This window comes from Thermobia domestica, chromosome 3 (genome assembly GCF_964235325.1).
Source record: "Thermobia domestica chromosome 3, izTheDome1.hap1.1, whole genome shotgun sequence".
NCBI lineage: Eukaryota > Metazoa > Arthropoda > Insecta > Zygentoma > Lepismatidae > Thermobia > Thermobia domestica.
In genome coordinates, this window is record NC_137456.1 from 21935031 (window position 1) to 21954292 (window position 19262).

Sequence of the window (19262 nt, forward strand, 5' to 3'; positions counted from 1 at the left end):
AATTTAAATGTTAACCTACCTCGTCCTGCTCCTGTACCTCCGCCAGTTCCAACTGTTGGTACTGTAGACGGTGCCTTAGGAATTTCTGTAACGAGAACACAACAAATGTATTTTAAATGTTATTTGTTTTTCATATTCAGTCCTGAAAGGAAAAGATATCCATGTAATCTGTACTTTCATGTTACTAGCTATAGGTATATACAACAATACAAGGGTATATCCCAGTGATACCAACCTGAAACAATATGAAATCCCATGTCGAGAGGCAAAAAAATTCCATTTTACGTGTGAATTTCCCACGTTATACTAATTAAAAGTATGCTGTAATATTAAAAATTAAATTTCTCTGTGTTAGTCACTTTTTACAATAACTAAATGAATAAGCCGTAAATTTCGATCTTCTTGAAAAATGCCATATATGCTGCTTATTATCCCTTTCCGAGAAAATAAGGTCAAAAACTCCCACGATATGGGATTTTCCCCACAAGTTGGCATCACTGGTATATCTAAAAATTTTAGGCCTAGCACTGAAATATCGTGCCACTGGAAATAAGACGTTCATTGCATGTAGGGGATAATTTTGGATTTCGCTGGAAGGGGGGGGGGAACACACAATGTTTACGGGGAGAATGGGTTGATCTTACGAAAATGTAATTACTAAGTGAGGTAAGTACTAACCTAAGAACGTGAAGAAACAAAAAAAAAAAAAAAACTGAAATAGATATTGCGAAAAAGTACGAATTAAAAAAAAAATTCTGGCCACCCAAATCCAAAAACATGTCGCACGTAGTGCCATCTATGGAAGAAATAATGTTTTTAAAACTAATTTTCTTGAAAACAAAATCAGTTTTACTTTTTAGTACGATTTGCTACGTTTTGATTTATTCTTTTTTAAAAAAAGAAAGCTTACTGAAAAAAATATGTTTATTTTGGCTGATTTTTGTTAACATCAGCACTTCATGAAAACAATCGAATTCGTTTCACATTGCAAAACTGTGGTACATTTCCAAATTATGGGGATTCGATATGTACAACCGGAAGTGGTAGATTAACAACTTCCGGTTTCAAATATAAGGCCAAAGATCAAACTTACTCTTGGGTCACTGAATCAATATTTAGAGAAACGTTCCTTTATGTCCATTACAATTCTTGCTCTAAAGGGGACCAATGAAATGAGAAGAAATTCATTTTTTTTAGTTCTACGTTCCACGATCATGCCATATAGGCTAAAGAAGGCAGTAGTGATTAGAAATGAATAAAATGGTTTCATGGAAAAAGTGGGAGGAAACGGGAGAACCTCTAGAAAACCCACGCACACGATGTTCGTTCGCCACAAACCTCACTTGGCAAGATGAGAGACCGAACTAGGGATCTCACAAAGAGAGTAAGAAAAGTATGTAGCGTACGTAAAACGTATGTCACATGCGTAAATCCTGTAGTTTTTGGACTTACAATACGACTATATACAACATCCAGCAGCAAACGTATACGTATCCCGCCAAGTGAACTTTGTGGTGGACAAACACCGTAGGTTTACTCGGGCTTCTTCCGTTTCCTCCCACTTTCTTCATTCCACCATTTCATTCATTTCTCATCATCACCATCTCCTTTAGTCTAACCGGCATAACTGTGGGACGTAAAACTCAAAGATTTCATTTCCTTTTCATTTCATCTCTACGTACTTTCCGTATAACTGTATATAGGCACAGATAGGGATGCGCACGAGACAAGATTTCTGGCTGTCTCGTCTCGAAAATGTGCTGTAAAAGTGATGTCTCGATTCGAAAAATGTATATTTCTCTATTGGAAGAGCTGTGTCTCGACTCGTCTTGTGCGCATCCCTAGGCACAGACCCGTATCCAGGGGGGACTAGGGGGCCGGGTCCCCCCCTAAATTTTCGCTGCCCTCCTAAAATTTTCACGGTAGACTGTCAAATGAACTATAATATAGCGATGAACTATAATATGGTTGCATTAGCCCCCCCCCTAACTCCAGCCGGCCCGCCCTACATTTTTGGGCTGACTACAGGCCTGTAGGAATGAGCACGAGACGAGTCGAGACAGGATTTTCCTGACAAAATTCGAGTCGAGACACGTCTCTTCCAATAGAGAAATATACATCTTTCGAGTCGAGACATCACTTTTACAGCACATTTTCGAGACGAGACAGCTACAAATCTTGTCTCGTGCGCATCCCTACAGGCCTGTATAGGCAGTAAGGATCCCATATACAGATGTACGTATATAACACAATAGCTGATGTAGCATATGGATAATGTAAGATCCGTACATATTATATATGTAGCATGTAGATACTGACAGTGTACAGATTTCCGTGGTAAATATATGGATTGCGTATATTTGTACAATATACCGCTGCCAGGATAACAAATTTTTCTCAGTGCACGTATCAGCGAAGATCGCTCTACCACTGAGCCACCATGGCCCTCAAGGGGATTAATATTGAAACCGGAAGTTTTAATTAATTTCTATAACTTCCGGCTTCAATAGAGGAATAAGTATGACGTATCATCTTCCGCCACTGAGTCAACATCAAAATAACATATCTCGTTATCTCTTACCGTTTCTGATCTAAGTTGATCAATACTGAAACCGGAAATGGTATATTTCTACATCTTCCGGTTGTAGTCTTTTGTCTTTTAGATGTAAATCTTTTATGTAAGTTCAAGCATAACTCTGGAATGCCTGGAGCATTTTAACCAAACTTGGTTCACTTATTTTTTACAGTCTAAAAAAAATAGTACTGTTGGGATAAAAAAAAAACTGGCAACACATAGAAGGGAGTGGGAGAGGGTGACATAAAAATGATCGACATTAGTCTCGAATTCATAATTTTCAGGGTTACTATAAAAATTTTGCCACCATTAGCACTCAGGGTGTGGTGAAACGGTGACGTAGAAATAATTGAAAACGATCAATGTTAGTGTCGTATCAACAGTTTATAGTGTTGCTAAGCTAACTGGGGCAGTCCCGATGCCGTTTACATTCGAGTTCAGCCTCCAGTGGCGGTAAGTCTCTCTAGCACTCCGAGAGAGAAGTGGAAGACATAAAATTGATCGAAAACGACCGATACTAGCATCGGTCGAAGGCGTTGTCTCTCATTATTTATTCTACTTGGTACTTTATTTTGAGGTAGGAGCAACGACAAAGGCGTTGCCTGTCGTTATTTATTCTACTCGATACTTAGTTTTGTGATAAGAGCAACGACGAAGGCGTTGCCTGTCGTTATTTATTCCATTCTGTACTTTACTTTGTGATATGGGGAACGACAAAGGCGTTGTCTGTCGTTATTTATTCTACTCGGCACTTTATTTTGTGATAGGAGCAATGACAAAGGCGTTGTCTGTCGTTATTTATTCTACTCGGCACTTTATTTTGCGATAGAGGTAACGACGAAGGCGTTGCCTGTCGTTATTTATTATACTAGATACTTTACTTTGTGATGGAGTAACGCTGAAGGTGTTGCCTCTCGTTATTTATTCTACTTGGTACTTTATTTTTTGATAGGGGCTACGACAAAGGCGTTGCCTGTCGTTATTTATTCTACTCGGTACTTAATTTTGTGATAAGAGCAACGACGAAGGCGTTGCCTGTCGTTATTTATTCCATTCTGTACTTTACTTTGTGATATGGGCAACGACAAAGGCGTTTCTTTCTTTCTTTCTTTCTTTCTTCTTCTTGGAAAGAACCATCCTAAAGGAGAGAAGGAAAAACAATCACCGTAGGATGGTCTCTTTACACTGTCGTTATTTATTCTACTCGTGTTAGCTCAAGCCGAAATATCAACAATTCTTTTATTTGGAGTACGTCAACTTATCCACACAGTAAACTACATAAACACATTACATTCTTATATCGGGTATAGTACATTTATTCTTAATCTGTACAAGAACCACCTATTCATAATATTATCATTAATAAGATCTGTTAACACACATATTCATACTTATTTGTTATAGTACTTACAACAACCTCAAAATCTCGTCATACCAACCATCAATTATTATTATGTTATATATCTCTATGTTTGCACATATTCATAACCATTTTCAGCTTCAAAACAGCTAGTGTCACATTTATAAAACACTTTGTGCCAATTTGTACCATTCCAACATTTCTCCCCGCTTTACAAAATTAAGCTTATATCTTGCCCCTCTTCCAACATAAAAATAAATCCAATCTAAGAATATGTTTTTTTTAAGTGTATCCCCACCTATCAGGCGGTTTCTTATTTCTCGATGATCTTCGGAGAGTTTGCTGTACTACATTATCCTGGGTTAATAATGGCTGAACTAAAGGTGAAGAGTATTGTCTCCATGGAGCCTGAGGTATCTGAGAACCATTCCCTGTGGGCTGATCTCTTCTACAATTCTCTTTGGATGTTTTGTTAAATGTATTTCCATTTTCTAGGACTCGATCACAAAAATCCAATTTAACTTGATGCGCATGGTACATACGAGTAATCCCATCCACTTCTACTTTATAAGTATTTCTACCGACTTTCTTTAATAACGTCCCTTTTATGAACTTTGGAATAGACCCTCTGTGATTTTTGACCCACACAGATTTTCCAAGTAAATTATCCGTCTCCCTTAGTCTGTGGTCGGGTTTTCTTCGAGGAATACAGAACCAGGTACGAGGTTTAAAGGTTAGAATTGTTTCTGCCGGCGTCTTATTTGACCATTTTCCATTGGTATGTAAAAATAAGTAATTGATTTGTCTAATCCATGATTGAAACATATTTCGATTCACTCTATAGTCGGCTTGTATAAATTTTAGTTTCAATAGTTTTTTAATTGATTGCACGGCCCTTTCAGCCGTTCCGTTACTTTGAGGGTGATACGGCGGTGTGTGCATTAACTCGATATTTCGTTGAACACAAAAATTCTTAAAATCAATCGATGTAAAGGGTGGTCCATTATCTGTTACCAACGTCTCGGGAAAACCCATAAGTTGAAATACTTCCTCTAATTTTTCCATCGTTTCCCTAAAATTAGTACTATTCACTACCCACACCTTAATCCACTTCGAAAAGACATCCGTTAAGAGTAGCACAACAAACCCAAAAATTGAAAAATGATCGAGATGGACTCTCTGCCATGGCTTGTTCGTTGATGGCCAACTACTATATTGTCGTTGTGCAGGAACATTGGTCATAGCCTGACAAAACTGACATTTCTGTACAAAATTGTGTATGTCGGATAAGAAATCGGGCCACCAAACTTGCCTTTTAGCCATATTTATCATCTTATCTACTCCCAAATGCTGAGCGTGCAACCTAGTTAAATAAATGGATCTTAATTTACCCGGTACAATAACCTTTCCTTGCCAATATAATAAATTATTTTGTACTTCCAACTCATATCGATGTTTAAAAAACAATTTATGTTCTTTATCATCTAAAGAAAGTGGTAGTTTTTTCGGCCAACCCTTTTTAGTCCAATTTAATACCGTTTGCATCCATATATCTTGCTGCATCTCCTGTCCAATTTCCTGTTCAGTTAGAATAAACGTTTGGAGCTGACTCATATAATTTTGCGTTTCCTCTTCATCTTGTGTTGCTGTATTCATAGGAAATCTTGATAGAAAGTCCGCCACTTTTACTTCCTTGTGATATACAATTTCAAAATTATAATTGGTTAATAACAAATACCATCTTAATAAGCGGGGCGTAATAGTCGACGGAGGTGCTTTCACTCCAAAAATCCATCTAATGGGTTGGGAGTCAGTTAGAATTTTGAACGATCGTCCGTATAGATATTTATGGAATTTCTTCACCGCAAATACCACAGCTAAAGCTTCCCTCTCAAATTGGGAATAATTTCGTTCAGCGTTTGAAAGCGTGGCCGATGCACATTCCACCGTCCTTAAGTTATTATTGTAACTATTAAATAATACGGCTCCCACCCCATAGGGAGAGGCGTCTGTCATGATAAGAATATCAGCCGTTTCATCAAAAGGGTGGAGAACTAGCGCCTGTGATAAAATTTCTTTAATGTTATCAAACTCCTGTTGATGTATCTTATCCCATTTCCATCGTACACCTTTATGCAACAAATGGTTTAGATTGGGAATTTTCAAGGACAATGCTGGCAAATGTCTATGATAAAAATTAACCATTCCCAGAAAGGATTGCAACTCTTGCACACATTTGGGCGGGGGCGCAGTTATTACAGGTTCTAATTTTGCCTTCGCAGGCATAATATTATCGCCCACTAAATCATATCCTAAATACGTTATTTCTTTACTAAAAAAGATACTCTTATCTTGTCTAACTTTCACATTGTAGGCTCTAAATTTTTCCAATACCTTTACTGTTCTCTCGTAACATTCTTCCAAAGACTGCCCCCATATTAAAATGTCATCTAGATAAGTTGCAATTCCAGGACAGCCGTGTAGAATCTGATCCATAAACCTTTGAAAAATTTGTGGAGAACAATTTAAACCAAAAGGCAACCTAGACTGTTGATAAAGCCCCCAAGGTGTATTGATGACTAAATATTTAGAAGACATTTCATCCACCTCCAACTGTAAATACGCATTACTCAGGTCCAACACCACAAAATATTTAGCTCCCCCAAGTTTATTAAGAATGTCACTTATTTTAGGGATAGGATACGCACATTTTTCTGTATACTGATTTAGAGTCCGTTTAAAATCAAAGCATAGCCTTATATCACCATTTTTCTTACGAACCACTACCATGGGCGTAGCCCAGTCGGAAAACTCCACCTTCCTCCATACATTTAACATACACAACTTATCTACTTTTTTCTTCACTTCAGCTAATAGAGCGTACGGAATATCGTATGCTTTTCTAAATATAGGAATGTGATCCACTTTCATCGGAATCGTCACTTTATATCCCTTAACCGGTTGATCAATATTCTCCGTAAAAAGCGCCTCAAACTGGGTTAATAGTTTATTTTGATAATAGCGAGCATCTTTAGTATCAGACACCATCGAAGCCACCATTGGTAAGTTCCTAAAATTCTCTATATTTTGCTGCCTCCACATGGGAGTTAAGACGTCCAACCAATTTCTACCTAAAATGGGACTGCTCATTTCCTTCTCAATAACCACCAGAGGTAAATTGTGAATCTTACTATGGTAATCCACTTTTACATCCACATAGCCTACCGTAGATATGAACGAAGAATCTGCATTTCTCAGTGAATTCTCAAACTTCATCATTTGGTTTCCTGGAAACCATTTCTTTTGTTGCTTCAGACTTATGGCCGATACTACAGCCCCTGTATCCAATATAAACTGCACCTTTCTATTATCGCAACATAATGAGACAGTTAAAGGTTTCGACATATTCGGCTTACTATATGCCATCCTACCGACTGCGCCAAAATTGTTAGCTCAAGCCGAAATATCAACAATTCTTTTATTTGGAGTACGTCAACTTATCCACACAGTAAACTACATAAACACATTACATTCTTATATCGGGTATAGTACATTTATTCTTAATCTGTACAAGAACCACCTATTCATAATATTATCATTAATAAGATCTGTTAACACACATATTCATACTTATTTGTTATAGTACTTACAACAACCTCAAAATCTCGTCATACCAACCATCAATTATTATTATGTTATATATCTCTATGTTTGCACATATTCATAACCATTTTCAGCTTCAAAACAGCTAGTGTCACATTTATAAAACACTTTGTGCCAATTTGTACCATTCCAACAACTCGGTACTTTATTTTGTGATAGCGGCAATGACAAAGGCGTTGCCTGTCGTTGTTTATTGTACTAGATACTTTACTTTGTGATAGGGTAACGTTGAAGGCGTTGCCTCTCGTTATTTATTCTACTTAGTTCTTTATTTTGTGACAGTGCAACGCACAAGGCGCTGTCTCGCTGTTAATTTTACTCAGTCAGTTATTTCAGCATGGAGTTATTTCAACCGAACTTGGTACACGTATGATTTAAGCTCTGAGAAAAAAATCTTCCTCCGGAATAAGACACTTTTACCTTTACTAGGAGTAGGCGTACATAAGGGTGACATAAAAATAATCGAAAATAATATATATTAATATCCAATAAATAGTTTCGGGGGCTACTGATGTGAATACTAACACTCTCAACGGCATTAAGCCCAAGATCAGCCCCGAGACTGGGTAAGAAACAATTAGCACCCCAAGGTGGGGTCAAAATGGGCTGACAAGCAAAAGTAATCGAAAAATCCCATATTAGTGTTGAATCCATAGTTTTCGGAATCGCTACGATGAATAGTGACACTCCAGATGATGTTTAACTTCACGTTCAGCCCAATCGGGATGATAGATGAGAAAGGATGAAAAATAAAGTATTCAAAACAACCGACAATAGTATGGAATAAATAGTTTTCGAGATCGGGAAAACGGCTGAGTCACCTAAAATAACTTTCGGAACACAGTATCTACGTCAAGGCGTGTTTGTATTCTATGAGGGTAGGGTGTTCCAAATTTATGTCATGAGTACAGTATCTTTCGGATTATTATCGTTATATTTTAATTGAAATGGGTATCCTAAGTGGAAGGAATTTCAAATATTTTCCGTGCATTTTCGTCTCCGTGCAAAGAACGGATATTTCAGCTATTCTGATCGCAACAAGTCGTGAAGCTTGACCTAGATCTACTAATTTCAGCACCCAATAGAACGCGAGAGTGTGTGTGTGTGTCCCAGTCGTCAACCCCTATTCATAAAATTTGTCAGTGTCGTCTCTCGCGCTTATACGGAGAACTTCTGCAGAAGGTACAGTGTTTGGATTACCGCTAAGTTTCGTTTTGTTTATTTTTATTCTTATTGTTGTTGTTGTCGTTTTATTTTTCGCTATTATTACTGTTATATTTTAATTCAAGTAAGTGTTAATGTTCATGTTTATAGTTCTTTAAGTGCTGTTTTTTGTCGCTCGTTCACCATGACTCCTTAGTTTGGCAACACTGTTAGGGTACTTCTGATGTTTTACCTTTTCTCAAGTGTGCGTTCGGAAGGCAGCTGCACGAATCTTACCGAATTCTTCCGAAGCACCACATGTGAGGGAAATCAGTTCTATGGTTGGTATAGAGCTCAGGCTTCACGTGTCCTTGTGGTCACTATAGTACAGGAATAAGGGAGGAGATGGAACGTTTTCTTTGGATTCTGTTTCACATCAGAAGACCATTTCTTGATATTCCTTATCTTGTATCTCTGACAACCTGTCAACAAACGGACTAACATAGCAGTTCTATAAGATTTCGTATACATATTGATAACATACGGTACTTCTAGTTTGGAAATCTAAAATTCGTGCAGCTTGAGCTGCCAAGTATTGGTTATTGACGTTCCCTAAATCCTGACCTTAACCTAAAGATGCTTCATGCTATAAGAGGTATCTATATCAGGGAAGGTATTCTGATGTTATATGACTTTGGTACGTTTTTGTATAAATTTCCTCAAACTTCGTTATAATACTAGCTACTCGCGCCAGAAAAAATAAATGCAATTGATTGTAATCAAGGGAGCACATTTCACAAACATCTTGTATATGGCGCGTTCAGTGCACAGGGAAATCAAGACCAACTTGGTTATTTTGTACTCATTTCATCTTTAAGATCTCTATCTGAAACTTCTTTCACAGCTTAAAACATTGAAAATCTGTATGTAAATCTTCTTTCACAGCTTAAAACATTGAAGATCTCTATGTGAATCTCCTTTCATAGCTTAAAACCTTGAAGATCTCTATCTGAAGCTGCTTTCACAGCTTAAAACATTCAAGATCTCTATCCAAAGCTCCTTCCACAGGTTAAAACTTTGAAGATCTCTATTTAAAGCTCTTTCCACAGTTTAAAACATTGAAGATCTCTATCTGAAGCTCCTTTCACAGCTTAAAATATTCATGTCTAGATATTGTAAATTACTCTTACAATAAAAAAAAGTGAACTTTTCTAAGAAAATGAAGTACGCAAGGATGGTAAAAGATTTAATATTCTTCAGGATAAGTTTGAAAAAGATATAATCGAGATTAGGAATGAAAAGACTACCGGGATAGACTATATTATACCAATTGAAGTCATTAAAAATATAGAGGACAAAGACAAAAAAATAATTGTTTTGACTCTGAAATAGGAAACAGGAAAGTGGTCAAAAGATTTGCTGAAGACGATCATAATACCGATGGCTAAGAAATCGAATCCAGAGAGATGTGAGAATTAGTCTCATATCGCATGCAGCAAAAATTTTGCATCGAATATTGAAGAGAAGATTGTATGGAAGATAAAATGAAAGACTTGTGGAGGAACCGTTTGGATTCAGGAGGGTTAAGGGCACAAACGACGCAATTGACTTATTAAGGATAATCAGTGTAAGGTTCATGGAAAAAGGGAAAAATGTATGTTGTGTTTATTGATCTAGAAAAAAAAAACGGTTTTATCACGTGAATTGGGAATTGTTGTAGAGAGTTCTAAAGAAGGTTGGGATGGAATTGAAAAATTAAAGATTCGTAAGAAAAATATATGAACCAACAAATGAGTGTAAAAATAGGAGAGGAAATGACCAGAATAGAGGAAATAAATAGATAGTGAAAGAGAGCCTACATAATGAAAATGCCATTTTGCTTGGAAGTAGAATGATTAGGGTATATGGTTTGCTAGATGATATGATACTTGCGGCAGAATCTGAAAGAAAATCAATAAAATGTTAGAAAAGTTGTGGAAGGGCTTTGAAGAGTATAGGATGAAAGTAAATGTTCGAAAGACAAAAGCCATGGTGATTGGAACAAAGTGATCGGGGTCAAATATAGAAGTAGGAGAGGAGAAAATAGAACAGGTGACTAGTTTTCGATACTTGGGTAATACATTTAGAGATGATATGAAGTGTGAACGTGAAATAAAAGCAAGGATAGGAATGCCAAAAGAAGCCTTCAGGAAGGAGAAAAATATATTTTGTGAGTCCTTGAATAAAGAGTTGAGAAAAAGATTTATAAAATGCTTCGTGTGGAGTATTGTGCAGTATAGGTCAGAAATATGGATCGTACGTAAAGACGAAGAGATTAGAGAAGTCCGTAGAGCATGGAAGCTTCTCAGTTGCGGCAAGTTATCTGCCAGTAATGGCAGAATACCTATGATGATGATGATGATAATGATGATAAGCGTACTGTAGAAATTTTCTGTCCTTTCTCCTCGCAACTTTAGAAATGTGACTTGATCACTTGATTGCTTTGTGCTTTGAACGCAATATATTATTTAAGGCTTAAATATGCTCAATTTATCCCTGTTATACTTTGTAACCTGTTGTATTTGACAGCATTTACTTCTGTCTCCACATTAGTACATACACATTTAGAATTGACAATCGGTAGAACATATCAACCTACCGATATGACCTAGTCATATGACAAAGCGAGCTCCTTTGTGGCTAAGCAGTTAGCGTACACGCCTTTGGGAGACCCGGGTTCGATTCCCGGCGGGAGCTCATGTGGTTCGGATTCCACGTTAATCAATAGGTCCCGTCTCATATAGCCTCGCTGCTGAAATGGACGTTAAACTCAAAATCAACTCGTATGACAAAGCTCTGTTTCACTGGAGTTAAGATATCAGTATTAAAATGAAAACACAACTTTAACATTACGAAGAAACTAATTAATAACACGATTTAATTAATTGACTCTAGAACTAGAGTTACTATACGTAATATACTAATGTTCCTCCTGTTTTCCTTCACACATATATATATTATTTTTATGACTTCATCTGTTGACATACAAATAACGAGCAAATATGAGTCTGATGTCTAAATTTCTCACAGCTTCTATAGTCTGTAGGTTTTTCTCTAGCATGATAGGTGAGTTTATAATAGTACCGTTCCACACATACAAACAAAATTTAAAAAACGCTGGAGATAAGGAATGGGTAGGTAACCAAGCAGATTGCTCACACTGTTAGGAGATCATTCTGATTCAACTATGAGCTGCTGTAAATATTTATCTCTGAGGTACTATGTTTGGTGTCGATACTACGTGAAACCAGTGCACTGTGTGCTTCAGCAGCGATTCGAGGGTAAGGTAATTCGGTAATTTTATTGCAGTTTTTATTGTAATCTGAACTGGATAAACGTAATTCGTATTATAAAAACAGAACCGCATTACCGCAGTGTTCATTATAAGTGGATTGAATTATCATGGTTTGCGTTATGAAGTGGAAGGATTATCGGGCTTCCACTATAAAGTAAAACAGCTTATCGTGTTTCTATTATAAAGTGGAACGGATTATTGCGGTTCGCATTACAAAGTGAAAGATTATTGTAGATTCCACTATCAAGTGAAACTGACGATCGAGTTTTCCATTATAAAGTGAAACATTGGCAAATGACAAAGTATAAATCAAATATTTTGTAACCTGCTGTATTTGACAGCATTTACTTCTGTCTCCAAAACGGACAACAAGTTGTCCAACACCTTCAGATAGGGCTGGAAGATATGGCCTATTGTGTTTGACCAGTGATCACCAAACCGTCGATCACGAGCTACTAGCAGCTCGCGAGGACATTTTCGGTAGATCGCGTTAAGGTTCCGGTTGGCTAACCTTGATCAGTGGTGTCAATTTGGATTAAAAGTGGATTCTAGTGGATTTGGGGTAAAAGTAAATCTAGGGGATTCGACTTCCAGAAAAAAATATCGATGACCAAAAAAAAAAAGAAAGAAAAAAAGAATTTCATCCTTCTCATTAAAGTTAACAAGTCTGATAAAAAAAAAAGAAAATAATCTGTAATTACATTTGTTATTTATTACTAACTACAATTCAATTTCAGTTTCATTTTGTTATATACAGTTTGATTAAAATTGATTTCATATTTACTAGAAATGTATGTTTATAGGCAATAAACAAATGTAAGTTAAAAAAAAAAGGTTTGTAGTTCTTTTGGTTGGTAGCTCACAGTAGGATTTAAAAACAGTACGGTAGCTCAGAAGCTTCATAATTTTAGCGACAACTGTTGTAGAGAATGGAATTCGGCATATTGAAATGAAGGCACTCCTGCGTGATCCAAGCGCTATGAGTAAAAATACAGTTGCGTTGAGAAATCCAGTGTTCAGTCATGAAGATAAGATAATCAGGAATTCCTTAACACCATCAAATACGTACGCTTTATATAGTAAGTGTTATGACACAACTTCTGATATGGCTACAGTGAAATACAGTATAATGTTATATAAAAGAATATAAAGTAGCATGCTATTAGTGAAATAAGGGTAAACGGAACAAAACCAACTTGTTTCCATAAAGGCCAAAATCTACAGATGGGATTATTCAAACGTAAAAGTCATCAATACTTCTGATTCCTGGTGACCATAATACTTATCTAACACTTTATAAGGTATAAACATTTGACTGGCTAATGGTCCGCAGGTGGACGCTAATGCCCTTTAAGAAAGATTTACTGCTGATTAGAAAAGTTGGTTTAGTTTGTAATTCTACTATATATTAAAAAAAGAAACGTACTTATGCAAGGTGCAATATGAGATCTGCTCTGCTGGTATCCTTTAGCACAACGATTACATGTAATTCCAGTTACGCCATCTTTGCACGGACATTGTCCTGTAGTCTGGTTGCAAGTTTTCCCAGAAGCCCCGATAGGATGACAATCACATGCTGGAAGAAGAAGGAGGAACAAATGCTGTGTTAGTCAGGTAAAAGGATAAATAAAACCATTCGTTTTAAATTTTAACTTTTTTAAAAACAAAACTCTAATATTTACCACACATCAGAACAAATACTGTATTAGCATAAAAACAATACACACAGAAAAGGAAAAACGAAACACTCAGGTAACACTACATGAAAACTAGATAATATAGGGCTACTATAAATGATTAATTCGTTATACTTTCAGAAATATTACACGTCCAAACACGAGAAACACATGAAAATAGCCGCAAACTCACCAAGTTTGTATTGTGTATTCCAGGTGGCAGCACGAGGTTAATACCTGTTCAAAATGGAGGTAAAGCAAGAAAAGAGTTTTCTTGTGTTAGAATTTTCGTAATATTCATCTATTATAGTAGTGCAATATGCTTTTAGAATAAAGTACGAAAAAAAAAAACAGCCATGTAAAGAGTGCTAGAAAACTTGGGATATCTCTCGTGTTTGTACATGTAATACTTTTAAAAATATAGGCTTTTGAAAGCGCATGAATCATTTATACTAACAATGTATTGTTATGGAAACACTCATAATTGAAGAAAAACAAATCCTACAATGTTGTTAGCGTATAATAGAAAGAAAAAAAAACGTGACCAAAAATAAGACTTATATTAGTTGATAGATGTCACTGAGGTTAAGAAAATATGAGTGAACATAAATTGTCATGCGCAGTTTTCGAAAATCAAGGAAGACATTTTGTGAACCTTAAAATTTGTGCATTGCTTAACTGCCATGAGTACCAATAATGGTACTTACATTACTCGTCACGGTTGCCGTGAGTACCAAAACTTTGTAGTTGCCACTTGTTTTCCTTTGTTTCGCGTGGGCCTATATCGGTACTCAATTTCATGTATTTTATCGTGTATTTGGACAGAGTAAAAATCACGCTTTAAAACGGTAGCTTTAGCATTTAAGTACCTTTATTTTTAAGAAAGTTATTGCATTATAGATATAAGAGCTTTCTGTCCATATATTATTGCTCGATTTGAGATTTATAATGAAAATTTTCTGTATGCTGAGTTCCGTTTGACCCCACAATTGAAAAAAAAATCAGACTTTGGTCAGATATGCAAGTTGATGTAATTATCCCCAAGTACCACATTATTTTCTTTACATTATCAGTTTCGTTTGACCCCACAGTTGTCAAAAATACACACTTTGGTTAGATATGCAAGTTGATGACGAAATTTTCCCCAAGTACCATCTTTAGTACTTATGGTAACCGAGATAAAAACTTGCTCTTTTCCCATCAGTACCAAATTTGATACTCGGGCATAATTGCGTCATCCACTTGCATATCCAGCCAAAGAATGAATCCCCAGGGAAGGACAAAAGGGGAATTTGTTCCTCCCACCTGGAAATAAAAATATTGCTGATTTTATGCAATTTCCCCCCTTGTCGGTCTTTGGGGATTCATACTTTGGCTGGGGTTCGTGTCCTAGCGGGAGCTCGTGGGGTTCGGATTCCACCTTGTGATTCAGTGGGTCCACGTTTCATATAGCCTCGCTGCTGTACGAGACGTTAAACTGAAAATCACCTCCCCCTCATTCTTTGGTTGGATATGCAAATGGATGACGTAATTATGCCCGAGTACCAAATTTGGTACTCATGGGAAATGAGCAAATTTTTATCTCGGTTGCAATAAATACCAAAGATGGTACTTGGGGATAATTACGTCATCAACTTGCATATCTAACCAAAGTGTGTATTTTTGGCAACTGTGGGGTCAAACGAAACTGATAATGTAAAGAAAGTAATGTGACCTTGGGGGCAATGCGCACGATAATGCCTTGGTAGTCAACCTGTTAAGACAAAATTGATGTTCAAGTGTACTCTCATCAAGCTATCCATCTGACGCAAATCAACCATGCACAATATAGTTAAGGAGAGATAGCCCAAAATTAGAACTGACCGAAATTTCTCGGATTCCGGAAATCCGGAATCGGAAATTTCACTTCCCAGATTTCGGAAAATTCCTAAATTCCGAAAAATCCGGATTTTGAAAAATCCCGGAATTCGGAAGTCAAAATTGATTGAACGGTTTAAATGTAATGCCTACAGACAGCTAATTTAAACAGATTGAGTTAAATGGTTAAATGTGACATCTACTGACAACTAATTTACATAGATTGTGCTGAGCGTTCAAATATAACGCTTGCATCCAGCTAACTTACACAGATTGATTGAGCTATTCAAATGAGATCCCTACACACAGTTAATTCACATACATTGAGTTAAATGATTCAAATATGAGGCCTACACACAGCTAATTCACACAGATTGATTGAACGGTTCAAAACAATGTGATGTCTATACACAGCTAATTCACACAGACTAAGTTAAACGGTTCAAATGTGATACATTCTTCTATTTGCCTCTAGATATTTGGTAGAAGCATGGAATTCTATCAGATAAGTACAGTTGCTATAATTTAGTCTAACTTGGAAATCAGTTCTTTGTCTTCATCTTTCAATCTTATAATATTTTGTCCAAATTATGAAATATGAGAAATTGAACTACACTTAGTTACTGTAACTTATAGATGATATAGTTTGATTAGATAAAATTAACGACATATAGTTTAATGACATATTGGGGTTTTAGAGGCAATAAACTATTTGGAAAATTATTTCTTATTTACCATTAACTACTCAAGAAAAAGTCTGTTTTTACGCAATGGTTGTAGAAATAACTTAATAGAATTTATGTCCAACTTTCCTGAACTCAGTTATTTAACGTAGTTTACTTAAGTCATTTAATGAATAGGTTTTGTAATTAAGTAATTATTTGTAAGATTATTTTCTATTTACAATATTTATTTTTCATCTACTTTCTTTTTTCTTTAACATGAAAATGATATTCCAGGTTATGACATGATTTCAGAACAGTACAGTCGGTGCCTCAACTTATTTGTACCTTATGAAACTAAAGTTCCTAGTAGCAAGGTTGGTTGTCCCACTGTTGGGGTTGGGTGAAGTTTGGTAAAAATGGTGGGTGATGATGCGAGCCTAAAGCGGAAAAACTTACGTTGGCCTAACGTTGGTTAAATGTATGGTTGGCCAACCAACTATTCTTCCTACCTTCATACAACGATACTAGGATTAACTGTTTTCCCAACCAAGAAATACGTTACTTTAGCGTTGGTTAAAGTCAGGGAACAACTCTTTTGGTTGGGAAATGAATGGGAAACTGTTTGGGTCAAAATAGTTGCCAAAATGGCCTAACCTGACGTTGGACCAAGGTTGGTATGTCGCATCACCACCATTTTCCCAACGTTAGGCCAACCGATTTTCCTACTAGAAGTTATATTAAACAATATGAACGACGTAATGAAGTTAGAAAAATAAATATAATAACAACAAAATTAAATGTCGTTTGATTAATAACAAATTGTTATAAAACGAATCATTCGTAATGGACCATAAAATATCGGGCAATTACAAATGCAATGCGAAGAAAAAGCAATAAAGTATTTCTATCCCAACTTTCGTGCAATTGTAATGAGAGTTGCACTAAACATTTTCGCCTATTCAAACACATTGCCCCTCTGTAACATTAATTCATGATCTTTTTTCAGGAACAGCAAATTGCTGAAAGACACACTCGCAATAGCGGAGTGGAGGGTGAAGAAATAGGAGAATATATAAAGTCAATCTTGCGAGAAAACGCTTGTCACTTGTTCATTTCAGACGCTTCACATCCTGGCCGTAAGATGTCACCTCTGTGCAGATTTATTCGCACATAATTTCCGTCGCAGGACCCCTGAAGGAAAAGTTTCTTCTTTCTCGAAGGGGTTACGGAAAAGGTCGCTGTGCTCGATCTATCCGTCACACGAATTGCCATAGAAGTAAAGTTTTACCTCTTTTGCGTTCCAAGAAGAAAGAGGACGAAAGAGTATTAGGACAGGAAATTTACGGTTGTGTCTTCGCCTTTCCGTCTTCAAATGTCTCTTCCTTTTCCAATCTATTTTATTTCTTCACAGAGAACCAAAAAAGAAGATCTGAGAAGACGAAGAGAGTTTATGTAACTTTTCATCATGACTCGATGCACAGTAGTAAGAAGGTGGTGGTTCCTTTCCGTTTTGTTTTTGACAACAATAATTTAATAGAAAAAGGTACTAATACAGTAAACAACTTTATCGTGACTGTAAAAGAAAAAAAATCTTTGGGATTACAATGGATCTCTGGCAAATACTTTGGCAAAATATTTCTAAAACATGTTGTATGGTACGAAAAGTACGAAATGAATGATATTACAGTAATTTATAATCATAATTGGTGAGCCTGATTGTTTTCCTAATCAGTAGCGTAACGCAAAAATGTCGCCCCCCCCCCGCAGGATTATTTTTGGGCCCCCCTTCCCATGCCCATTAACTTGTCCCTGTAGAAGACAATGGTTAATAAATCCATGGAATATAATAAAATTACAATTAAAATTAATACTCACCAAAGAAGGCAAAAATTATTTTCCCTTAACCTTCGAGTGCTGAGATGATTCTTTTAAACTGATATTGCTAGAATGGATGAATTTTCACCCAGAGCATATTTTTCTTTTCTAAAGTAAATAATATTGTTAAGGGAAATGGATATTCCGTATTCAGCTCACTTTTTGTAGCCTATAGTTCTTGATATTTGCTTCGCGGTGGGCCCTCAAACTCTGCGCCCCACCGCCCGCACTGCAGGTCCTGCGGGCCCCTCAGTTATGCCAATGTTGCTAATTAAGGATAAAGCATTCATCACGATCTCGGGAGGAAACTCTTTTATTTTGTCAGCCCTTCCGGTGTCCGGGTTTGGCGAGGTTCACATATCAAAATCATCAAGAATTTCCAGGCAGTCAAAATTTAAAACACCGAAATATTTGAAATGAAAATAAAATTGAAATTTTTTTTTTTCAGTTTCATGTCCCATGATTATGCCCTTTAGGCTAAGAAAGATGGACGATGAAGGCAAATAAATGATGATGGAAGAATTAGTAGAATGAGAATGAGAGAGGAAACGGGAGTACGCCGAGAAATCCCATAGACACGATGTTGTCCACCACAAGCTTACTTGGCCGGTTCTCGAAAAAGGTACCCCAGAAACAAGTGCATCATGTTCTAGGAGTATTTCCGTTTCTTCCAACATTCTCATTGATTGATTGATTTTGAGTTTTACGTCCCGTTCAGCAGCGAGGCTATATGAGACGTGGACCTACTGATTAGCGTGGAATCCGAACCACATGAGCTCCCGCCGGGAATCGAACCCGGGTCTCCCACGCCAAAGGCGCATACGCTAACCGCTTAGCCACGGAGGAGCTCCTCCAACATTCTCATTCTATCGATTCTTCCATCATCACTCACTAGCCTACATCATCGTCTCCTTAGCCCAAACGGCATAAACACGGAACGTTAAGAGTATTCATCCCGGCGAAATTAAAATACCGCTAATTTTACATTAATTATGTGATATCTTCAAATAGATAAAAAGATAATAGAAACGTGGAACAACGAGCGCCCTAGACAATATTATTTTGCGTGAGGTGCCGTTATCACAAGTCACCTAGAGGCTTTCCGTTTTCAGCT

General features: G+C 36.7%; 1 protein-coding gene across 1 annotated transcript in view; it reads right to left on the reverse strand.

Moving 5' to 3' along the window:
* Positions 1-19262, reverse strand: part of NetA (Netrin-A) — a 662627-nt gene that overhangs the window by 84369 nt on the left and 558996 nt on the right. Inside the window, exons 3-4 of the mRNA XM_081750544.1 lie at positions 13502-13651; positions 20-85 (exon numbers count right to left, since the gene is read on the reverse strand). Coding sequence (XP_081606670.1) covers positions 20-85; positions 13502-13651 — 216 coding nt within the window. The remainder of the gene's footprint in view (positions 1-19; positions 86-13501; positions 13652-19262) is intronic.